Raw genomic sequence first — 22,968 nt, 5'->3', positions numbered from 1 at the left:
GGGGCGACATAGACGGCCCGTCTTGGTGGTACGGGGGGAGTGCGCGGCATTGGTGCCGGTGCTCTTGGTTCGTTGTCGGGCCGATACAGAGGTATCGGCATGAGGGGATCTTCCGGGTGCCGTCGCCCGTATTCCCTCCATGCGTATTCCGTTGCGGCATACTGTAGAATTTTTTCTTTTTCAGTTCCTGTTGCATACCTGTACTCGAGTCCTAAGGACGTCGCTTGCCAGCGCGCGTCCTGCCATAAGTAATTCCTCCCCTGCTCATACAGCTCCTGATATTCTTTGCCCCTGGCCCTCTCGATTTCTTCTCGCAGTGCTTCTTCGTCTGTATCTTCCCCTGCCCGTTCTAGCCGTCGCCGATATGGGTCGTCACTGTCCTCATTGTCCTCCTCATCGCCCTCGTCCCCGCTGTCCCCTTCCACGAGGAGGGAACTGACGGGCGGGTCGTAAATGGACAGTACGAGAGGACGAAGGGTCGTCGGGGACCCTCCCGTTGACTTGGGTACTAGGCCCGTCGTCCCTTCGTTCGCTGGTTCAGGTGATGGGAGGGCTCTGGAGCCGACTGTAGCGCATTCCTCCACGCGCTCTCGTCTCCTCCAGTTCTCGGCTATAGCGGCTGAAGAGTTGCTGGAACTCAGGATTGAGGAATTGTCGAGCGACCCTGCTACCCAGGAATCGCTGGAGAGCCCTGTCGGAGACGTGGGCATTGTCGGGTACTTGGAGCCCGTAGGCTCCGAGGATGGAGTCGGCGTCAGACGAGATGGTATCGGTGCGGGCGGGATACTCGAGGTCGACGGTTCGGGGTTCTCCCGTTCTTCCTCGTCTAATGGCCTCGTCCCAGCTGACGATGCTGGCAGGTCCTGTCCATGGATCGTCTTCTGAGTCGGGCTCCCTGAAAGGGGATCCGGAATCGGTGCGGAGCTCATACTCCCTAGGGGAGGCCGAACCCATTCTCTCGATCTCTTCTCTTCTTCTCTGTGCTCGTCCTTGTCGGTCGTATTCTGCGGCTTCATACCACTCTCGGGCCTCCTCGCGGACGTAGTCGGCGAGCTCTTCCTGAGTTCACCTAATTGCCTCTTCTCGCTCTCGATTCTGCTGCTGCTGCCTGACCGCTTCATCGTAGTCGAAGGGGACATTGAGGTCCCACTCTGGGAATATCCTTTGTATAATTCTTCTCGTAGCGGCCCTTCCCCTTTCGCTGGCGGTTCCGGTCTCGGGCTCACTTCCCACGTGGAGGTGTCGATACGGGTCTCCTGCTGTGGAGATGGCGATATCTGCGTTGTCGTAGTCAGGATGAATGTTCCTTCCTCGCGGATTGTCGACCCCCAGCCTGCTGACAGACGGGCTGGAGCCGGAGTTTGGCTCTGTGGGGGTCTCGGGGGGGTTTTGGGCGGGGTCAGGACTTTCGCGGGGTCCTGCAGCCATCCGAGTGGCATCAAGGGAGTCCCGAGTATGGTTTCCAATTCCTGAGGGAATTGGGGAGGCGAGATGCTCGGGGGAGCCTGCTGGAGTGACGTAGTTGGAGACCTCGGCGGGCTCCTGAGCGACATTCGTCGTCCACGGGTTCCTGAACCCTGTGAGAGCAGGGTGGCGGTCTCCGACGTGTCATCGGGGGTGTTTGGGTCCTTCCTCCTCGTGAAGGCTCCTCTGATCCGGGTCGCTATTCCCGGCTTCTGGTACGGGTCCCCCTTGCGGGAAGAAGGACGTTCTGGTGGAGGGGGAGATGTCATGGAAAGGGAGATCGGGGGTTACGTTGCGTAGGATTTGCTGGATGTGTTGAAATGCCTGATAGTGCCTGACTATCCAGGCCACTACTGACTGTCGTCTGCGGCAAAGGGTGATAATGGCTAAGAGACCGAGTAATGTTCCGATAATGGAAGCTATTAGCTTGAAGAAGTCGTGATTTAGGTCTGCGGTTGTTACTGGAGGCATTCGGTTTCTCAGCACAATTGGGCTTGAGAAAGGGAACGAGGAAGCTTCGAGCTAATTGTTAGGCCCAAGCGTCACGTGGACTGATACACATGATAAACAGATGTTCCCTCGCACTTCGGGGAATCACCTGAGTTCACTTATATGTATATCCGAATGGTGTGACTCAAGGTCAGAAGTAGACTCGAGGTAGAATGGTGTGAATAAACTTTAGCTCGAAGCTGGGGTATTCCAGCGAGAGCTGCCGTCCTTAAATACTGTACAGTTGTCCGCTAATTATACTACTGCTTATTATGTATGTCTGCATCCATTGTGCTCGTTGTCCTGGAGCATCGCTATTGTACATAAAAGGTCGATTGTATCGTCGAGCACGACCGTCACTATGTTTTGATGGGAGTTCTAGTTGTGCTGACTAAGCTTCCCATGGTCTCGTGTCTGACTCAGCATAAAAAGGAAAGAAAAAGGAAAGAAAAAGGAATAAATCGTAACAAGATCAGAAATGGTTTTGAGATATGGTGGTAGTCCTCATTTCATATATTCAACCATTCAGCCGGTATCAGCTATGTCCTCTCATACTCTGGCGAGTTTGCTGAGTCATTCTAACTTGTCAAAGTAGTCTGTAGCCACCTTGTCACCCATCTTGTAGTCCTTCATCTTCTGCTTGTGGACTTTCTGGATGGCTGGATCCATGAACTTATCTTGGATCATTTGTTTAAATACCAGCCATGAGGGATATCGATGATATTGGCATATATTTGATCAGAAGGCAGAGGCAAGAAGCACCCACTATACCTTCACTTTATTCTCCAGATAAGTCAAGGCATATGTCACCTTGTACATATTGAGTAGGAAGTACAAGGTGAAGACCTGAAAATATTAGTTGCAATCTATAAGGAATCGATCGATGTTATCTGAAGCCTTCTTAAAGGGGAGTGGGTCTCGTACCAAGGTTGGTGTGACCTTTAAGATTTATGCTCCTGCAGCAATAGAAGGCATCGGGTTCAGGGATGCACTGCTAGGCAGGCCCACCCATCCTTTTGGTGGGTCTGAGAATGAATGGAGAGATCTGTCATCAGCTATAGGACTTCCCAGTGGAGGGGATTTTTTTCACATGATCTGTCTATTCTGGATGGTTCAGCCCTGGGCTGTGGTGTCAGGGTTATCTCTTTCTGGAGCAATGGGAGCTGCTCCACTACCCTCAGCCTCATCAGACAGCAGTTGTCTGGCAAATGGTCACTAGACCAGAAACCTCCAGGGGTTTAGAAAATAGCTACTCAGCTTGGGTTGATATTGAGCAAGCCAAGATGCTGAGCTGCGTATTGCTGATGTGGCATACGAATATCATGAGGTTGCCGAATGGGTTGATGGTGCTGTATATGCTGATTTGGGTGGCATTATACTTGGCATCCAAGATTTGGGTGCCTCTCTTCTGCTATTCTTTGGCTTGTATAGCAGTAACGGTCCCATCTGATAATGTAAATATCTTTGATTAAAATTAAAAATGGCTTGCTCCATGACCATATATTGTAAAATTTCCTCTTGCTTGACAGAGTCAGCAAGAGTATACCTTTGTCTCAGGGATGACCATAACCAAAGGTCATCTCTCCATAATTCAGCTATCTGCTCCTGATACAACCGAATGAATTTATCTTCTCATGTCTTCTGTTCTTTCTGTCGTAATACCTCCTCCATCAGTGGGGGTTCAATCTTTTCCCTCCATTCCGCAAGAGAATCCCTGGCTTCTCCACCAAGGTCCTCCTCCTTGGCCTTGTCATCTGTATCGGTCATTTCCTCTTTCTCATGGAGGGAACTGTCGAGCAGGCTGAAGATCTCCAGAGTGGCCAGACTGAGGCTGAGTGCTGGGACCGGCATCATCAGGTCTGAGTCAAGGAGTAGGCTGCTGCTCAGGCTGCTCTGTTAGCTCCTCGATGCTCATTGCTATTCTTGCCACTATTGCTCAGTGATACTGACAGAAGTTTCAATAGAATCTGGGATGGAGGAAGAGAGTAGCAAAGTTCCTATCCAGGAACTGCTGGATATCACCTGTGAGATCGATATGTTCATCATCCCCTCTCACTGTCCCTTGATCTGATGGTATCCTTCCTTGGGCAGAGATATTGTCTGTGTCTGCAATGGTATCGGTCCCATAAGATAATGGGCAGTCGTTCCCAAGATCTGCCACCCCCTGGAAGTAGTAGTCATCAGCATGAACAACTCCTGCAACTGATTCTGTCCAGGAGTTGGGCTCTGTGGTGGGAGTGGCAGGTTTCTGGAATGGAGGGTTGGAAGTGCTGTTGGTGGTGGTTCCAATGAGTGTATCAGTGAGCCAGGAGCTTCCAGAGCCCCTCCTCCTATCTCAAGCACAGAGATATCACCCAAAGAGGGCATTTTCTCATGTGGCCTGATGCCTGATTTGTGTCTGCTCTTTGACATACTCAGTGAGGAATTGGGGGTGTTGTATGTCACCCTCTGTGATGACTGGAGTGATATCCAGGAGGGGTTGTACTGGTCGCAGTACCTCTGAATGTGATCCTGCTCGGCCTGCCATTCGGCCTCCTTCTCCTCGTTCCAGTCTGCTGGCCTCTTGGGCTGCCTCCCTCTAATACTGGAGCTCATTTCTGTCATTGTCATCAAAGAATGGGTCAGAACTACTGACTCTTGTTCCCTGACTTGGGCTCCTTCCTTTTTTTGATGGGGTTTGTCAAGGTCCTCACTCTGTGGAACCTCTGGAGCCTGAAGCCATCTGTATGGCCTCCAGGGAGTCTCTAGCATGGTGCCCAATGCTGGGCTCAGAGTTGGTGGTTGTGGTTCTTGATGGGTGAACATAGTGCTCAAGGGATGGGATGGGGGTGTTGGGTTGGGGTCATTAAAACCCTGTAGCTCAAGGGTTTGTAGGGTCTCTGATGATTGCCGATGGGGGTCTTGGAGGATATGTGTGCTACTGGTGCTGCTCTGTTTCTTCCCTAGGATGTTCTTCAATCAAGCTCCCAGGGACATCTTTAGGATCAGCTCCTTTGGGATGGAAGGTCTGTCAGACAGAGGCAGAGATGTCATGGAGAGGGAGGTCTGGTGTGACATTTCAGAGAATGGTCCAGATACATTGGAATTCGTGATAATATCAAATAGCCCAGGCAGTTATTGATTGATGTCCATGGCACAGCTATATGATCACCAATAAGCCTATCAAGATTCCAATGATAGAAGCCAAGAGTTTGAAGAACTCATGGGTAAAATTTGGATCAGAAGGATTTAGTGCAGGGGGCATTCAGTTCCTCAGCACAATTGGGCTTGAGAAAGAGAATAATAAGCATTAAGCTAATTGTTAAGCCTAAATTCCATATGACTATTAACACATGATAAACAGTTTAGAACCTCGCACTTCAGATTAGACTGACTGAGTTCACAAGGTAATAGCAGTAGTGGTTCAAGGCATGGCAAGAAGCTTGAGCTCAAGAGTGGATGGTGAAGAATAAACTTTAGCTTAACACTGGAACTACTTCAGCAAAAATAGTGCTACTTAAATACTGTTCTGTTATCTAGCTATTAATAACTGTTCACAAAAGATATTGTTCTGCTGTAGAGCTGTTACCTCTGCTGTTGCCAGGCTCTCCACAAAGGCTGTTGTCTTGCTGTTATGCTGTTACTGCTGCACCACAGTTGGAGAACAAAAAGAGTATTATCTCTCTCTTCACAGCACACAGCAGCATGATAAGACAATGACTGACTGGGTTGCTGAGCTAAGCATTCCCATGGTTCTAAGCACTGGCCTAAGTGCCCTAACTAAGCAAGGATAGGGGTCATTTCTGAAGGAAAAGGAAAAGAAAATAGGAAAAATCGTAACAGATTCCTAGTGCATTGATCTTTGTGCTCAAGATTTAACATATCACCACCCTTTTTTTTCCAAACTTGTAACTCCTATATACATCAATGTTTTTGGGTTTTCAATATACACTTTGATTTGTTCCATTTATGTTATAATGGTTCTTGGGTGTATGGTTTGCTGGAACCATATGCATATGTTCTGATCCATCTGAAACAAGCTGATGAGCTGCATAGAGAATATTGACTTAACATGACATCTCACCAATGCCAACACCATCAGCAGCCAATGAGCTCTAGATAACAGGAAAGGAACTACCAGCTATTGAGCTTGTGACAAAGAAATAGATGAAGGCATGATTGTCCTCCTTCAGCATCTCACCTGTTACCAATGCCACAACAATTTAGTTGCTGAGTGGTTTTGGCCTCCCAACATTTAGGAGTCAGCATTGGGCACTGGGAGTGACTTTCAGTTGACCTGACAACTGGCAACTGCAGAGTAACAATCAGCCACAGCACTTGCAAAAGACACCCCCTTTTGTCTATGCATGTCATCTATCATAAGATCACTTTCCTTCTAAGATCACCTCTCTTGAGCTCCCCACCCTATCACTCCATTAGCCACCATATGTCCTTCTTGCCTCAACATATCGGACAGGACCATTTCTGCATCAAGGAGGCCAATCAACAGCAGTGTTATAGGAGAATGTCAATGGGACTTTGTGATCACATGCATATCAAGACAGGTGGAGTGAAGCCTCAACAACAGCCCTCCAGTTTCTATGCTTGCCAGCATTAATACAGTCCAGCCATCGACGCCATTGAAGATGGAGGCCTCTATCAGAAGGACTGGTGAGATGAAGACAAAGTTCGCAGGCTCTTGAAAGCATCAATGATGCGATTCCATAAGCAAACTTTTTGAATTCATGCGAGTATGAACTATCCAGGGCTCTTTCAAAGGCCACCCTCCTGCTGTTAGCTTCTGCCTATTTTAAAATTATCTATGCTCTCGGTCTGATGCAGGTCTCTTCCGTCAGAGGGGTGGTGCATTCTATTTTTTAATATAGGTTTCACACCTTGCGCCTTTAGGCTTTGACTCGAAAGTACGAACCTTGTACACCAATAGCAGTGAACACTAGCAATAACTGAATCAAGTCCGGTACCCGATATAATCTACACTAAAACTCTCTATGCCTAAGTCTTTCCTGGCTTATAATCAACAGAACTGATATCGATAGATGATGTATGAGCCAAGAACAAGCTCTTATCATTTCTCTACGTAAGATTAGGTCGCTATCGACTTTGAAAGATCTCGTCATCCATCTAGAGGAACACTAGAATTAATGAAGCAGAAAATATGGCAGATGGTACGAGTATTATGAGTCTACTTCTGCTAACAACCAGCTTAGTGCTGCTTCAGAGATGCGCAATGACCTGTAAACGACCAGCTCGAACAGTAGAAGTTCGGGCCTGTAAAGCGCGAAACGCGAGATCATAATGATAATATGGAAAATCATTACGATGGACATCATGCGAGCAGCACTGGTGATGATTAATGCGGCTCCAACGAGGATACTCCTGGTGAAACATCCCATGAACCTGTACAGTATATCTGACGTCGGAAGCCAGATATCGACTCGGAGCTGCATAAGCAAGGCGCAGAAGACTAGCGCCACGAGTAGCTTCGTGAGATTAACTCGATAGAATTTCCCTGGAAAGAAGACATAGGTAATGGGTGGAGCCACACGTATGGAGTGAGGCTCTACGTACTGATTTCATCCCAGTAGACGTATGTAATAATAGACATGACGAATGTGCAAACCACGGTGATTCGCAGGGAGATTAGCAGTTCTGTGCTGACTAAAGCTGAATGAGCGATCGCACCACGCTGAGGAAGCTCGAAACATACTCATGTTTGTCAGTGGGGGTGAGTGTAAAGAAGCGGGCCAGGTTTTCTATTGATCGAGCAATGGCATAAAGCGCGCACTGTATGGTGGGAAGGACACACCTGTCCGCCAATCGGGGACCCTTTACATTCCATAAAGAAGGGGATCATCGGGTTTTTGTCAGAATAAACGCCGGACTGCGGTGGGGCGTCTGTAGGACTGAAACCCTTTGGTATGCATCTCCTCGATGTCATCTTACGTTTCTTTTCATTATTTAGGCAGAGTATATTTACCGTGAGCTGTCAAAGAACCTTCTAAGATCATCTAAAAATAATGAATAGTAGGGAGATCTAACTTCGAAATGCATGGTAGGAGCTTCTCGCAGGATTGAACTGTTTCTTGTGGCTCCTTGTCTGCCAAATACCAGTAGATATCTTAGTTAGAAGGTGACACTATATGGGGTAGCTTTGGGGCTGAATCGCGCATTCCGAAGAGGTATAGTGGTCTGTGGCAGATGAGCGTAACTGAGTCCTGTACCGTTGGAACTTGGCAACCTTGTGGAGTACAATGACTTCCACATCATGATGCAAGCCTAGCCGACCTTGAAAAATGGGAGAAAATAGACGTGAAAAACATCATATGTCGTTGGTGATAGCAAGTGATGGGAGGGAAGACGGCTAACGACTCGGAAGACACGAAAGAGTCTAAACATGTGACCGTGACACTCCGGCGAGTTTAATAAAAGCCGAGGCTCCGTCGGACAGCAGTGCTCAGCACGTTGTGGCTTCTCTCCTCTCCGCCGTGACCGTCAGTTCTGGCTGCCTGGCGACCGCAGCGTATCTTAAAAGGCCTTATCTATGCTTACGCTCCAGTCCTCTCTCTCTGAAGAGCGTAAAGATACTGTTTTTCTACCCTCAATGTGGGGCTTCGCCTGGCTGGAATGTGGGGGATCTTTCGAGCCAAGCACATGCGCTGGTAATGACACTTCAAGCATCATGGCTGTTATTGGTTCCCCAGGCATAAAATGTCGGTATGCTAATGGGTACGCTCCTGTCTCTTGTTCACGGATATCCCTATAACATCACCCAGGTACTATTGGCACGCATGGAACAGCCCTGTCCCTTAGCCATGAGTATCAGTTCGATGGATTGGAACACCCCCACCGAAATGAGATCATAACAGAAACCACATCTTTGACTGATTCGTTGCGACTCCATCCATAATTGAACGGGTCGTTGAAACCAAGCATTTTGTCCTTGCTGGGAGTTCGAAGAGAGAACAGAAAGGAAAGGAAAGTTCCGTTGTTCAGGCCAACTGATGGTGAGCATGACCGCCTCTTCAATGTTTCCAGCTCATGGCAATATGCAGGTCTACCGCATCTCGTTGTAGGGTATCCGCAGGTGGAAATCACATTTCGATCCGCTTTTATCATGACATCAGCATCTTGAGCTGCGTGGACATACCTGTCCCAGAAATGGATGCATGCATGGCTGCAATGACGATATTGGTCACACCGAAACGGAACTTCTCAAGCACGTCTTGTAAGCAATCGAGCTTCTTCCTTGTCGGCTTCATATATCTACATGCACCTAGGACACAACCTATCTTCTACGGGAATAGTCATATCCGAATTGCTGTACCCGACACGGACTCGGCTTGATACTTCTTACCCAGACATTCATGTAACCTGGACATTCCACGGTTGTGTTCGCGCAGTATACAAAGATACAAGAACCTGGATCATATGGTACACAGACGTTCCTAATGTTCCGAACAATTATTTGGATCCCTTCCCAACTCGTCCATTTGGATACATTAGATTCCCGACTAATGAAGGCGTTTGCAGAGATGCTGGCGCGCAGGGATAGATGCAGATCAATGGACTGACATGGTTCCGACGGGTATAATTGTCCTGGCACCACCTGGTTCTCCGAAGATATGACAAAGCAATCGCCGAAATATCGGGAAATGACTGTCATCTTTCGTAAGACGTTTTAATACTACCATCCCATATAACCCGGGCTAACGTAGCTTCTATAGAACATAATAATGTCCGCGTTGATCACACTATACGACATGCCGACCAAAGATCCCGATGCACCCGGCTCATCGACGACGTGGCGTACGAGGTATGTTCCCAGGTCCCCGATCCGGAATGTAGGCACTGATCAATGTCCATCAGGTATTCCCTCAGCATCAAGAACCTGGAATTCCAAGTCGTCTGGGTCGAGCTTCCCGATGTTGAGGCTCTAGCAATACGTATCGGAGCTCCTCCCACTGGTGTCAAGCCAGATGGGAAGACGCCACTCTACACTATACCCATCATCCAGGATCCATCTACTGGTGCCGTGATATCAGAGTCTGCCGCTATCGCAGAATACCTCGACAAAACTTACCCCACCTCCGGGCCTATGCTCATTCCTGTAGGCACGAAGGTTCTGCAACTCGCGTTCCGTGAAGGCGTAGCGGAGAGCTTCGTTCCGACGCGTCCGTTCTTCTGGGGCGGCGAAATATTGAACGATCCGACGAAACTATACTTGATTAAGAGACTGGAGGGGTTGGGAGTAGTCGTGAAGGTCCCAGAGGGAGAGGAGAGGGAGAAGCAGTGGGCGAAAGTACAGGCGGGACTAAGCAAGATTGACAAATGGCTCCCGAAGGAAGGCTTCGAATTCGTTATGGGGAGCGAACCATCCTTTGCGGATGTTGTTCTGTGTGCATTTCTGAGGTTTACGAGGGGTATCCTTGGAAGGGAGAGCCAGGAATGGAAGGAAATGGCGAATTGGCATGATGGGAGGTGGGGAAAATTAATGGACAGGTTTAGTCGGTATGAGTGAAAATGGAACCCTAACCCTAGCATCTATTACGCCTGATGTCAATTTTAATGCGCTTGAACATTTCCGAACCTCAGCCGTGTTCGAGTACCGAGGTGGCCTTAATGAATACGCGAGCAGACGGACTCTGTCATGCTTCAAATTTAATCATATCTTGATCTTGTCTGCACAGAGAAGTGTAAGTCAGTCCAAGGCTTTTAACAACGCCCATGGATTATTACTAAGAAGATTGCGCAGATTGCTCGTTGAGATTTTTCTTGCTTGCCAGACTCGTACTAGGCTTGGTCGTCTTCTTTCGTCGACGATAGCCATAGTAGAAGAGAAGGACATCAAGAACGACTACAGGTTGCCGGCGGCATAAAATCGGAACAAACACAGGTTCTTCTGATCATGTACGTTATTCTAACGTTTTTAGGCCGCCTTTCTTCACATCATTTTTAGAGTGAACCTTTACGCACTCTTCAAGATATTCGTTATAGGCAACTACGCTGCATGACTGTCGTGACGAAGCAGTGATCTAGGGACATCATTGGTTCTTGCCAACTGCGATTTCGCACCTCCCGAGCTACATTACAAAACGCCTGAATAATTCCCTGAAAAACCGGGAAATGAATCAGACAATTAGTAAGTAATAGAATTCTCTCTTACATGTTGAATAGTCCACTCGAGTATAAAAAACTGACCTACGCGTCTCTGTAGAATCGATACAACAAGATGTCTTCCAAGCTAATCACCCTGTACGACATTCCAACCAAGCTTCCTGACTCTCCGGGGTCTCCAACGACGTGGCGAGCGAGGTACGTGTACATCGATATTCCAGTGGGGCACTCTAACCCGTACGGTCATAGGTATTCTCTAAATATGAAAAACCTCCCATACCAAACTGTTTATGTCGAACTCCCCGACATCGAAGCCCTCGCCAAACGGATTGGTGCTGCTCCTACTAGCACCAAACAAGACGGAGTCACACCCTTGTACACGGTGCCCATCATCCAGGACCACGCCACTGGCGCCGTCGTATCAGAGTCTGCTGCTATCGCAGCATATCTCGACAAAACATATCCTTCTGGACTTACACTTGTCCCTGCCGGAACAATGCCACTACAGCTCGCGTTTCGCGACGCGGTGTCTGACGTACTATTTGGTCCATTTCGCGGGTTCGTGATCGAAGGCATCATGCCAAAGTTGACCGATAGGACGGCAGAGTATTGGAAGGGTAAGTTTGTGAAGCAGGGGGGGAACCTTGAGGACTTGTTTGATGGGGACAAGGTGAAGGCGTGGGAGAAGGCCATGGCCAGTTTGAGGACACTCGACAAGTGGTTCGAAGGGAACGAGGGGCCATTTATTATGGGGAATGAACCGTGTTTTGCGGATGCTGTTCTTGCAGGGTTTCTGAGGCACTCTCAGATGGCTTTGGGGAAGGACAGTAAGGAGTGGAAAGATGTTGGCAGCTGGAACGGAGGGAAGTGGGTGAAGTACCTGGATAGCTTTTCGCCATACGAAGCTATTCTTTGATATTATTGTTCTCAGTTTCATAGTACTCGTTCGTGTCCTGTAAAAGGTTGTGTAAATCCAGTAACCGTGGCTCTACTAAAGTTGAGGAATGAATTAAACAGAACAATATCAGAGTTACATGTAAGAGAGCTTGATGAGGACGAATGAGACGGCAACGTTGAGACCATTGACTAAGCCGGACTCCGGCCCAATAAGCAAACCAATTCATGCTTCACTCAATTATATCTTGATCTTGTCTGCACAGAGAAATATCACTCAGTCCGAGCTTCAATGTAACAATGTCCAGGAAAATACACAGATTGCTCGTTGATGGCCAGTTTCTGAGGAACCGCACATGGTCCCGAACTTGACATTTTTCTGTACTTGCTGGACTCGCACTAGACTTGGCTCTGTTCTTTCGTGACGATAACCATAGTAGAGAGGACATCAAGAACATGACTACAAATTCCCGGAAGCGTCAACATCCACACAAGTGCTTCTGATCATGATGTACGTCATTCTAACGCTTTTAGGCCGCCTTTGTTCACGTCATTTTCTACAGTGAACCTTTAAGTACTCTTCAAGATATTTGTTATAGCCAATTACGCTGCATGGCTGTCGTGAAGCAATGATCTAAGGACGTCGTTGGGTCTTTCCAACTGCGTTTTCGCACCTCCCGAAACGCCTGGGTAATTCCCTGAAAGCACGGAAATGAATCAGACGCTTAGTAAGAAATAGAATTCTCTCGGGCCCGTTGAATAGTCTTCTCGAGTATAAAAATCTGACCCACGCGTCTCCGTAGAATCGACGCAGCAAGATGTCTACCAAGCTAATCCAAGTGACCCTGTACGATATTCCAAACAAGCTTCCGGACTCTCCAGGGTCTGCAAATACGTGGCGAACGAGGTGCGTGTACGCGTTGTATATCGTATATCAATATGCCTAACAACGTACGGTCATAGATATTCCCTAAATATGAAAAAAGTACCATATCAAACTGTTTATGTCGAACTTCCCGACGTCGAAGCCCTCGCCAAGCAGATTGGTGCTGCTCCTACTGGCACCAGACACGACGGAGTCACGCCCTTGTACACGGTGCCCATCATCCAGGACCACGCCACTGGCGCCGTCGTATCAGAGTCTGCTGCTATCGCAGCATATCTCGACAAAACATATCCTTCTGGACCTACACTTGTCCCTGCCGGAACAATGCCACTACAGCTCGCGTTCCGCGACGCGGTGTCTGACGTACTATTTGGTCCATTTCGCGGGTTCGTGATCGAAGGTATCATGCCAAAGTTGACCGATAGGACGGCAGAGTATTGGAAGGGTAGGTTAGCGAGGCAGGGGGTGAGCCTTGAGGCCTTGTTTGATGGGGACAAGGTAAAGGCGTGGGAGAAGGCCATGGCTAGTTTGAGGACACTCGACAAGTGGTTCGAAGGGAACGAGGGGCCATTTATTATGGGGAGTGAGCCGTGTTTTGCGGATGCTGTTCTCGCAGCGTTTCTGAGGCACTGTCGGATGGCTTTGGGGAAAGACAGTAAGGAGTGGAGAGATGTTGGCAGCTGGAATGGAGGGAAGTGGGTGAAGTACCTGGATAGCTTTTTGCCATACGAAGCTATTCTTTGATATTATTGTTCTCGGTTTCATAGTACTCGTTCGTGTCCTGTAAAAGGTTGTGTAAATCCATTAACCGTGGTCTACTAAGGTTGGGCAAATGATTGGAACAAGACGAGCTCTTCATCGGGATTATTACAATTTGGCACATCTCCTTTGGTTATGCATGTAAGAGAGCTTGATGAGGACGAATGAAACGGAAATGTTAAGATCATTGACTACATTCCCATATATCGAGAAATATCACACTGGGAATGAGGCAGCATTCTCTTCCTCTCGTCCCCCACAGGACTGCCTTGTCACGTCTCCCGCTACCATTGTTCGCTTTCCATCCTCAGGCTCCCACTGCCACTGCCACCAGTATAGTCAAGACATGCTACTTACTCCCCCAGATTCTGATGCTGGCTCGTCATTGAGAAGTAACGTTCCATAGACCCTTCCAGATAATCTATATTTAGGCATTCCGGAGCGTCGGCTTGCGAGGCGCGTTTCGAACTTGTGACTTGCAACCACTTGCCGAGTACTACGCGTCACCGTGGCTTGGGCCCCTATTACTGGCGCCTTGTGTCATATCTACCCGGTCTAGGTATCCTTTTAAAAGTGACCGGCTGCCCAGTGTTAATTCGTCATCATTATACCACACTCGTCTCTCTTCGTCTAAAAGACGGGAAAAAAAATCAGCAAATATGATCCTAACGAGCACTTACGTGATCCCTCCCTTGCATGGGCCATGGCTTTCTCTCCGTGGGGCTCGGGCACCGAGTTTAGGGTGGAAATAGAGGCCATTTACTGAACCCCTCGTGTGAGTTTTTGATTCCGTAAGCCGTTTTTTTGGACACGAGAATTTCGGGGGAAAGCTAAACTTGGAAAAAATTTTATCAATGTCCCTAAACGAACGACGACCTTTACTCTGTGCCCTCGCGTTGTATTGGCTCCGCAAGGTTTTGAGTCCAAAAAAACCGACCTTTTAAGAGAGATAAGAAAAATCTTGTATGCTGTTCTCGCCGGATTTTACAACACGGTTACTGGATCTACACAACACATATTACAGGACACGAACAATCCAAGTCCTTCATTCGGTAGATGCTGAGGATCCTTCTTCACAGTATGGTTCTTTCTTACAATTAACTCAGCACCCCAGTAACGTCCTTCCACTCATCCAAAACTTTCACCATTTTCTCGCACTTGCTCCTTATCGCCACGTCGCCGCCAGGTCCCAAGACGAGATATGTCGGCCATTCCCTGCCCTTCGCCTTACCGTCCCCCCTTACAACGTCTACGACGACATCCACTGCCAAATCGGCGTCACCGGTGCACCAGCCCCCCTCGAAGAACCCTATAGCATGGTGACGCGTGTGGTCGTAATCCGATATGAGGTTGTCGATATACAAAGGCTGAGAGAGTATGTGCTCCGTGACGAGCGCGGCGGGCTCGACGATGAGCACACGAATACCTAGAGGCGCGACTTCGGTAGCTAACGTCTCGCTGAAGACTTGAGGAAAAGATATCAGCGTCTTCGTTTTTTTTATATGTACAGTAAATGCATACATACCGCGGACCGCCGCTTTGGAGGCGGAATATGGAGCTGAAATTCATGCTCGTAAGCAACTCCTGGGTTACTGTTAAATGGTTATACGTGCCTGTCATCTACAACGAGAATCATATCAGCCGAAAGAGTACAGAAATAGTATGCGACATACCGGAACTCTTTCCGGTACCCACGAGGACCGGCTACCGATTTGCACAATTGTTCCCGACCTTTGGGTCCGCATCGCAGGAAGCACTGCAGTCGTCACGTCGATGACACCAAATACGTTGGTCTCGAATTGCTGCCTGAAGATGTCAGACCTGCGGACATGAATCAGTCAGTTCCAGGAGCACTGTCCCTGTGGACCAGCGCAGCGCGGCTCACCCTCCCTCTTCGAAGATGGACTTGACGCCGATCCCTGCATTGTTGACACAGACGTCGATACGGCCCCATATGGCGACGGCCTGGTCGACAACAGACTTGATCGCTTGATAGCTACTCGTCACGTCGAGTTCCAGGGTTCGTAAGCGGTTTGTGGATGGAAAGAGCCCATCAAGTTTGGAGAGAGCACGCGCTGTAGCGATAACCCTGTCCCCGCGAGCGAGAGCTGAGAGGACGAAGCGTTTGCCAAGGCCAGATGATGTACCTGACACAAGGGTTGTTAGTAAGGTGTGAGATGAGTAGATGACATATACCTGTGATGAACCACACGAGAGACGAGGAAGGCATTTTCAAGATCAATCTTGAAATGATTCCCTGCCATCATCTCATATATACGTCAGAACCGGAAGAAGGCAATGGCCGTCCGCTCATGATATGACGACCAGGTTCTGGGAAAATCGTTATTTTGGGCGCGAATGCTGAGATGGTACAAGTGGAACCCCTGATTTACAACCGGCCCCGGCGTTTCATCATGAACAGGGCTTTGCAGATCTGGGCCTGGGATTCAGGAGTTCATGGATGCTGTTCGAGTTTATGGTAATTAAGACTATTCCGAGATACCCTTTGGGGCGCGTCAAGTTCCCAAAACTCCCGTTTATGATCAGTGGACCTCAAACTCAACATGAGGAACGAACGGTTCAAGTTGGAGCCTAGCCAAGCTAAGCTAATAGGGTATTTTTTTACGCTCTCCATATTAATAGCGATGTCCGCGGCCTTCGTATAGTCTCTCTAGCCAATTTTTCACTTGCTCCTCATTCTGCAGGGCTCGGTTTTCGCGTCCCCACACCCAACTGCACCCTCGCTAGCCATAGTTGGTTGGTTCATTTGTCTGCCGCAAGGCACCTCCAAAATACGGAGTACCTTGGTCACTCGCTCTGCTCGCTCAATCCAGGGCGATCTAGTATCTTCCCCTTCTATCTGTACCTGTCCCACCTAGCTTGGGTCCTAGACCTGTAACCGGTCGTCTTCCATATATGGGAGCAAGCTCACAATATATTCTGACCCTTCGAAAGCGTATTGGTCCAAGTAATGAATGCCAGAAAATCTGCGCATAGTTGAGCAGGGTAACCGCACCGCACCGCACCGCACCGATGTTCACGGGACTTGAGCTTGACGACTTTGGATTCCACCGTCGTTTCCTTGTGGATATTCGCATCCACATCCGTCTGGAGACGCGGCATGACGGAATTTGGAGTTGCGGCCACTATTGATTTCCGCAGCACACGTTGAGCGCCAGCGTAACATGTCTTGTGGGCACTTAGGTACTCGTCGGCCCGAATCTCGCGCGCTGATATTGTTAATAACACTAACCCCAAGCAACGATCTCCAAGTCGTATCCTCTATCAAATCACATACTTAACCCCAAATGTCCACCTTTAAAGCCTGTGCTTCATTCAGCCTGCGGATCCCCTCACGGCACTTTCGACGCTAGAAAAAATGGACGGCATCCGAGTTGATTGTCAACTTGGATGCCACCCGCTCAAGCTCTGCCTGTCTCGCTGGGAAGACTGGGACAAAAAATGGCGAATAGCCAGCTGATAGTGTAAAGGAATTTCATTCGTTGCTACATGCGATGCGGGGTCTATAACTCTCCGCCCAGTCGCCTCAAGACAAAAAATGTCGACTCGCCGACATCAAGCCCACACCAATAATAAGCGCGCTTCCTGGTGATCATTTTAGCTGCCCAGAGGGAGAATGCCATGGTAAAATTCAAGACCCGACCGACCTGCATAATACCCGGCCGCCTCGAATCCTCCAGTAGCGGTAATGATAGAACCAGAGATCGGCGGGCCAGCCAGGGCACCCAGAGCGAGGATGCTCATCATCATGCCCACTCGCCGGCCCACATCCGCGGTGACTCCGAATTCAATTATGGGAGTACACAAGAGGGAGACAAAGGACCCTGAAACAAACCTAGCCGAACTTGTTTGGTTAGCTACTAAAGATAACGTTCTAAAAATAGGTGATATATAGTACCCGTAGATGATAGCGATGGCAATCAGCGAGTCTTGATTTTTCGCGAATGGCCATGAATAGGTTACAATGGCGGACGCCATAGTAAATGGGATCATTACGTTCATGGCGCCTGGTTCTCTCTGATCAGAATTTAAAAAATTAATTCAAAAGGAGAGCCAGCCGCTAACCAATCCTGTCTCCGAGTAGTCCAGCAAAATAACGCCCAAAGCCAGAAGCGCAGTTGGCTATCGAGACTAGATAGAAAGAGAAATCCTCCGGTACACCGACTTTGGTCGCGCTGACATCGATGTAAGTCAAAACTAGACCATGAAATTTTATTATTAGTAGCCAAAAAAAATCACAGGAAGTACAGTAGACGCACCGGTGTAAATTCCGAGGAAAGATGTCAGTGTCGAGGCGCAGTAGAGTGAGAAAGGGGCGGACTTGAATTCCTGGAAGCTGAAGAGCCTTCCGTGTACGTCTGTAAGCGGGAAACGGCGTTTCAGCAACTGAATGTACTACGCTTGAATAACGAGGTAGGTAGCCGAGGGCGGAAGAAGACGGACGGACCAAATTGCCCAAGCCGAGGCCCAGGAGAAGAATGAGCGCTAAGATTCTCATGGTCCATTTGAAGCTATCGTGTTATTGAATGAAATACGGCGGAGAAGACTGCGTTTCGAAAACACGTACCCTACGACAGGTAATAGATTCCTGGTTGCAATGGGTATGACGGTCCCACCAAGGGACGAGCCTACTGCCATCAACCCGAGGGCGAGCTTTAGCCGTTTTTTGAACCAATGAGAAAGCACGACGGTTGTGGGGTTCATTATTCCGCCGCACGCCAGCTAGATAGTTGTGGTGGTCTGCGTCAGTAACGTCGACGAAGAGAGATGCAGATGAATGGCAGCGCTGACCCCAACGGCGAACCCCTGGCACAGTAGGAGCTGCCAATACTCATGACACTCGGCGACTAATAACGTTGCGGCCACCAGTAGAAGGCTGGATGCGGCGAAGAGAGGGCGAAAATATCCCAAGTCAAAGAGTCGGCCTGCAAGGACGCCAGGTAAGAATACCAGCGAGTACTGATCAGGGGTTAGAACATGAGAACGGTCATACGAGGCATAGTCTGATACCTGAATGGAACCGATCCAAGCTCTGGAAAAGCAGAGTCACTAAATGGCATGCTCGGGGTTTATTTCATGAGAGCGCACATGTCGGACGGTGGAGTGTCCCTCAACACATTGGTTTGGTAGTACGATTGAAACACCTGAAGCACGGAGAATATAAAGGTCAAGCACGATACGACCGGGAGCAATTAACACGGGACTCACACCCCATGAATTGACGTATCCAAACCTTTCAATATAGTCGTCGAATCAGTTCCGGAAGCGGAACGGGAATATACGGGGGGGATTGCACCCTACCCTAAAAGGTGCTCACGTCGTAAAGTTATTACACATCGACTGACGGAAAAGCGAGAGCGAGAGTGAGAGACAATATTAGTACAATGATATACCGAACTCGGCGAAGCCGGGCTTACTCCAGCAACAATCAGCCAGGCTCGCAAGCCGCCATCGGGATAATCGTCCAGAGGATACCCGAGTTGAGACTCTTCGGACGGTTTTGATGCAATATTCCCTAGGCTTTGGGTAAGCATACTCGGAGGCGGGATTTTTTCAATGACGTCGGAGGGAATTTCTGGGGGTACAGACATTGCAGCGGCGCGGGGAAAAGAAGTCGCTTGCAAGACTGGACCACGGAGGTTTGGGGTTTTATTCCACCAAAGAAGAGTTCACCGGTCATCAAGACAGTCGCCGTCGGTGGAACCAGCATTCCAGGCATACACTGAGATGGGGCGATGAATGGACGACAGGGGGGCCTCCGGGATTCATATTGGAAGCAGGTAGGCTGTAGATAATGACAAATTTCCTTGTTTGTGGTGGGGGGTGCCGATAGTATTTCCAAGTTCGGATCGGGCCTTGGTTCCGCATGACGCGTTGGAACACGTCGTGACCATCCCTAGTCCAAAATTTCCTATTTTAGTGCAAAGGCGTGATGCACAAGGACTACTATGGTTTCAATGTCTCGGTTTGCTTTCCGATTACCCACGCGGATGGCGGTGATACTTGACCGCTAGTTCGTCGCAGTGGAATTCTTTGATAACCGCACCGCGTCAGTAATTTTCGGAGAATTACCTGGCCACTTCCTTGGTGGTACAACTCTCTACCAGACTCCTGGCACACACGACTCAGTTGTGTCGTCCTCCTTGGTATAGCCTAGCAGTTAAGCCTTGGGTCTTTCTCCCGAAATCTGAACCCTGATTTGTAAACAGCCTTGTCGCCTGAAAGCTTCATTTCGGCAGAGGACCTTGAATAAACCCGAGATTCGGGCCCGGACTCAGTCTGGCTTCCTGGCTTTGGAATAGTCCTGTAGATCGCTAGACAGACTCAGGTAATGTACACGTCGTTTGTTGTAATCTAGGATCCTGTTGAGCGGTGTCAGGTATGGCAGTATCTATCAGTCGCGGAAATGACTAAAGAAAGCTTAGATCTGTAGAAAGAAGGGTCAAGTTCATATGCAGACCTAGAAGAACTTCGATCGGACCATAATCTTAGACTGAATGGCGTCTCTCATCCGGTCAGCTTTCCGTGCGGCAGAGTGCAACGAAGAATGCAGCAAGCATAGCATTAATGTCGCACCTGTCCAAGCACCCCCACACTAGAGCACGGTCCTCTCCGTGCCGGCCTTTTCTGGAAGCTTTTCTTTGGGAACCTCAGGCGGGTGTCATCTCGGCCTCTCGCACTTCTGATGTAGGGCAGAAATCAGAAGTTATTTTTTTGATGTATACAACATGGATGCTGACCCGCCGTGCAAGAACAAACGTGCACTTTTATATTCGGTGTCTAGCTACACGCACCGTATTTGCATTCTCTGGACGTTGTGGATGTAAATTTGTACCGGAAGGACTGTGCGGTAAAGAATCCAACCTTGGAAACTTCAGTTCGACGATGCGTACGACCACTAATTTCAAAGACTGCGCGACGATAGAGAGGATTAGTTTTCCGTTGTTCTGTAGGGAAAACTCATTTTCAATACCTATCTAATGGCGAATTCTGGGTGACGAGAGCGTTTCCTGAAGCTGGAACCTACTCGAGTAATGGCGCAGTCGTGCTAGACATTTCTGTGCAAGTTCCCAGCTGGAACAAGAACATTGGCTAGACACAACCGCCTGCAAGTCCAATGCCAACAGCGCTGCCCGAATTCGCTTACTTCATCAGATAAGGACTCTGTCATGCCATCGCCAGAGTATCCCTTCAAGCGATAGCGGAGTCCCCATTCTATTTTGATCAGAAAAATCGGGCATTCTGGATTTGGTATTTCGTTATATGCCATCAGTGAACATTGATCAGTGCATGTAGATGACTGAGGAAGGTGTCCCGTAATGGACTGAGTTCCGTTGAGATGGTTGTCTGCTATCTAGTAGAACCGGAGGGGGCAGCGAGCCATTGTAAAAAAGACATCGGCTGTTTCGAAGGTTGTCTTGCTCCAGACTTGTCTGGTAGTACGCGTTATAACTATGGTCCATGTTACGTCATATGTCGTCTTGCGCAGATACCAAGCGATCCAAAGAAAGGGAGCATGGATTCTTGCTCGCGCGTGTTTTGTGGTCCACGAAGAGAATAGCCACTCTTCACCTTTGTTTCCGGAAAGAGAAGAAGTATGTATCACAGAAGCCGAGTGGTCAGCCATTGTCCCGGTGGGTACCAGCAGAACGCGTAAGGAAAAAATGATAGGCGAGAATGGTAACCAAGCCGAGGATGACCGCAATGGGGCGATCTCTATGACGAGACCGGTGAAAACGGAGTATATGTCGTGGGAGTTTGTTCTGGTTATGATCTGCGGCTGGCACGTCTGCATGAATATGGCGTTGCGGTAAAGGTTGCTTTCAGGAGCCCGGATAATGCCCTATGAACCATGATCACGACTTTTCGAAATCTTTAGCGTTTTGTCGGGACCAAATTGTTCAGATTTTGGTCATTTTTGTCTGAATTGGCCTCAAGGTTGTCACGGAAAATTAGGTGTCGGCCCCCGTACTCTCCAGGGTTAGGGTATAATCCAGGATCCTGTGGTGGCTGCACAGGTAGTACCTAAAATATCAGTTGGTTACTTGTAAGACGCGCGCGCAACGACATGAACGCGTGACTCTCCCCTCCTTGAGTTGACCACGACGCATGATATCACATTTTATCCGGGAAATCACCACCGCGAACCATCCGGCGGCAGCAAATTTCATTGTCTGAGCCCCCCTACGAATTTGACGTGGATCCATCGCCTCGTTCCAGCCCCCGCTTACCTTGACGTCAATTCTGTGCTTTGCATAACGAACGAATGGGCTAACTACCCTGGATCAAACGGATCGAGCCAGCTCTAGATTTTGAAAAAAAAAAAAAAGCATTCGACATACCGTCATGGCTGTTCCAGTACGACATGGTAATGCAAAACGAGGCACAGAGTGGGAGGAAGAGCGCGTATAGACATGATTGGTGGGGGGTAGGAATCAAAAAACGTGTCGGCGTTTGCCGAAGCAGTTCCGTCATCGGATCGTATCTTTACCTCGAGAAGATTGGATGTCTCAATTTGTATGCTGGGTCCAGAGCTCATGATGTCGAGGAAGATATTTTACAGAAACATTTCAGGCCTCACGGTCATAGATTGGGAGAATGAAGAAGTGAGAAGAGACCACATTTATTTGACTGTGAAAAAGATAAAGGCTACAAGAAAGTGTGAGGACTATGATCTAGTACTAGGCACCCTCCTTGAGCTGGTCATTGTGTACTATGAGAGCCAAACCAGCAAATTTACTACAGGTCTTGATGATGGCTGAGTAAGAAACCCAGGCCTGCAGAGTTTCATCCTCAAAGGACCTTGTGGTTTCAAGCCCCTTGTACAGTTTATGTCATTCCTGAGCATTTAACCCCAGCAGGAACTGCTGGTGAATGTGATTTATCCAGGGCTGAAAGTCCATGAAGCTACTGTTTGCCACAGGAGAGAATGTGCCACTTCTCATTAAAAAAAGAGCCTTTCTTGTCCTTCAAACTATCAGGGAATGGACTTGTGTGTGTTTCAGTATAGTACTATAGTTTGATCTGAATGTGACACCTCTGAATTACCATCTCTTTTCCTTGATACAATAAGTTATAGCAACCTGTTGGAATCTGTGAGAGAATTTGAGCAATCCAGCATTCTGGCATGCTGAGTAAGGAAAGAATCTGAGGGAAATTGAAGGAATCAGATAGAAATTACTAGAAAAGGTGTAGTCTAGTATAAATATGAGAAGTCAATGGGGAAACTCTTCAGAGGTTTGTAACCCAAAGACTAAAGGTCCTACAAGCATGTACTCTGGATAATGTCCAAATCTCAATCAGAGATGAGATGGCCTGCTCACAAGAGTCACAATAGTATT

General features: G+C 48.5%; 7 protein-coding genes across 7 annotated transcripts; 3 read left to right on the top strand and 4 right to left on the bottom strand.

Annotated features, from left to right (window-relative positions):
- Positions 1-6,895: 6,895 nt before the first annotated feature.
- Positions 6,896-8,361, bottom strand: BT62DRAFT_552527 (uncharacterized protein). Its single transcript, XM_043181358.1, has 5 exons — positions 7,993-8,361; positions 7,760-7,936; positions 7,661-7,706; positions 7,522-7,611; positions 6,896-7,462 (listed from the first exon to the last, which is right to left on the bottom strand). The coding sequence occupies exons 1-5, from the start codon at positions 8,002-8,004 to the stop codon at positions 7,128-7,130; spliced, it is 660 nt and encodes a 219-aa protein (XP_043034655.1). The 5' UTR covers positions 8,005-8,361; the 3' UTR covers positions 6,896-7,127.
- Positions 8,362-9,596: 1,235 nt separating this feature from the next.
- BT62DRAFT_552507 (uncharacterized protein) lies at positions 9,597-10,794 on the top strand. The gene is made up of 3 exons (XM_043181357.1): positions 9,597-9,766; positions 9,820-10,646; positions 10,706-10,794. The coding sequence occupies exons 1-2, from the start codon at positions 9,687-9,689 to the stop codon at positions 10,469-10,471; spliced, it is 732 nt and encodes a 243-aa protein (XP_043034654.1). The 5' UTR covers positions 9,597-9,686; the 3' UTR covers positions 10,472-10,646; positions 10,706-10,794.
- A 337-nt stretch (positions 10,795-11,131) lies between these two features.
- BT62DRAFT_937397 (uncharacterized protein) lies at positions 11,132-12,053 on the top strand. The gene is made up of 2 exons (XM_043187316.1): positions 11,132-11,265; positions 11,317-12,053. The coding sequence occupies exons 1-2, from the start codon at positions 11,183-11,185 to the stop codon at positions 11,981-11,983; spliced, it is 750 nt and encodes a 249-aa protein (XP_043034653.1). The 5' UTR covers positions 11,132-11,182; the 3' UTR covers positions 11,984-12,053.
- A 675-nt stretch (positions 12,054-12,728) lies between these two features.
- Positions 12,729-13,677, top strand: BT62DRAFT_937396 (uncharacterized protein). Its single transcript, XM_043187315.1, has 2 exons — positions 12,729-12,868; positions 12,925-13,677. Exons 1-2 carry the CDS (start codon positions 12,780-12,782, stop codon positions 13,589-13,591), a joined length of 756 nt encoding a protein of 251 aa, XP_043034652.1. The 5' UTR covers positions 12,729-12,779; the 3' UTR covers positions 13,592-13,677.
- An 878-nt stretch (positions 13,678-14,555) lies between these two features.
- BT62DRAFT_975122 (NAD(P)-binding protein) lies at positions 14,556-15,982 on the bottom strand. Its single transcript, XM_043189180.1, has 5 exons — positions 15,803-15,982; positions 15,492-15,753; positions 15,276-15,427; positions 15,132-15,164; positions 14,556-15,071 (listed from the first exon to the last, which is right to left on the bottom strand). The coding sequence occupies exons 1-5, from the start codon at positions 15,834-15,836 to the stop codon at positions 14,704-14,706; spliced, it is 849 nt and encodes a 282-aa protein (XP_043034651.1). The 5' UTR covers positions 15,837-15,982; the 3' UTR covers positions 14,556-14,703.
- A 1,171-nt stretch (positions 15,983-17,153) lies between these two features.
- Positions 17,154-19,161, bottom strand: BT62DRAFT_908887 (MFS general substrate transporter; the record flags this gene model as incomplete). The annotated part of the gene is made up of 13 exons (XM_043183725.1): positions 17,154-17,208; positions 17,271-17,462; positions 17,526-17,634; positions 17,693-17,824; positions 17,887-18,013; positions 18,075-18,138; positions 18,195-18,349; positions 18,419-18,586; positions 18,638-18,659; positions 18,716-18,771; positions 18,836-18,860; positions 18,945-18,967; positions 19,045-19,161. 13 exons carry the CDS (start codon positions 19,159-19,161, stop codon positions 17,154-17,156), a joined length of 1,245 nt encoding a protein of 414 aa, XP_043034650.1.
- A 1,820-nt stretch (positions 19,162-20,981) lies between these two features.
- On the bottom strand, positions 20,982-22,166 carry BT62DRAFT_1011952 (uncharacterized protein; the record flags this gene model as incomplete). The annotated part of the gene is made up of 5 exons (XM_043177846.1): positions 20,982-21,470; positions 21,521-21,652; positions 21,709-21,853; positions 21,907-21,932; positions 21,990-22,166. 5 exons carry the CDS (start codon positions 22,164-22,166, stop codon positions 20,982-20,984), a joined length of 969 nt encoding a protein of 322 aa, XP_043034649.1.
- Between the last annotated feature and the right edge of the window lie 802 nt (positions 22,167-22,968).

The sequence above is a fragment of the Guyanagaster necrorhizus genome (genome assembly GCF_019112545.1).
Source record: "Guyanagaster necrorhizus MCA 3950 unplaced genomic scaffold BT62scaffold_41, whole genome shotgun sequence".
NCBI classification, from domain to species: Eukaryota; Fungi; Basidiomycota; class Agaricomycetes; order Agaricales; family Physalacriaceae; genus Guyanagaster; species Guyanagaster necrorhizus.
This window is presented reverse-complemented; position numbering and strand designations above follow the sequence as displayed.

What these genes read in the sequence shown, in the direction of transcription:
- BT62DRAFT_552527 (XM_043181358.1), bottom strand. An exon ending in GGTCCCCGATTGGCGGACAG is followed by an intron (nt 7,707 to 7,759) that starts GTGTGTCCTTCC and finishes CTCGATCAATAG; the next exon opens with AAAACCTGGCCCGCTTCTTT. An exon ending in ACCCCCACTGACAAACATGA is followed by an intron (nt 7,612 to 7,660) that starts GTATGTTTCGAG and finishes ATTCAGCTTTAG; the next exon opens with TCAGCACAGAACTGCTAATC.
- BT62DRAFT_552507 (XM_043181357.1), top strand. Translation starts at nt 9,687, where the DNA reads ATGTCCGCGTTGATCACACTATACGACATGCCGACCAAAGATCCCGAT. An exon ending in TCGACGACGTGGCGTACGAG is followed by an intron (nt 9,767 to 9,819) that starts GTATGTTCCCAG and finishes AATGTCCATCAG; the next exon opens with GTATTCCCTCAGCATCAAGA.
- BT62DRAFT_937397 (XM_043187316.1), top strand. Translation starts at nt 11,183, where the DNA reads ATGTCTTCCAAGCTAATCACCCTGTACGACATTCCAACCAAGCTTCCT. An exon ending in CCAACGACGTGGCGAGCGAG is followed by an intron (nt 11,266 to 11,316) that starts GTACGTGTACAT and finishes GTACGGTCATAG; the next exon opens with GTATTCTCTAAATATGAAAA.
- BT62DRAFT_937396 (XM_043187315.1), top strand. Translation starts at nt 12,780, where the DNA reads ATGTCTACCAAGCTAATCCAAGTGACCCTGTACGATATTCCAAACAAG. An exon ending in GCAAATACGTGGCGAACGAG is followed by an intron (nt 12,869 to 12,924) that starts GTGCGTGTACGC and finishes GTACGGTCATAG; the next exon opens with ATATTCCCTAAATATGAAAA.
- BT62DRAFT_975122 (XM_043189180.1), bottom strand. Translation starts at nt 15,836, where the DNA reads ATGCCTTCCTCGTCTCTCGTGTGGTTCATCACAG. An exon ending in TCTCGTGTGGTTCATCACAG is followed by an intron (nt 15,754 to 15,802) that starts GTATATGTCATC and finishes CCCTTGTGTCAG; the next exon opens with GTACATCATCTGGCCTTGGC. An exon ending in ACCGGAAAGAGTTCCGGTAT is followed by an intron (nt 15,165 to 15,275) that starts GTCGCATACTAT and finishes CATGAATTTCAG; the next exon opens with CTCCATATTCCGCCTCCAAA.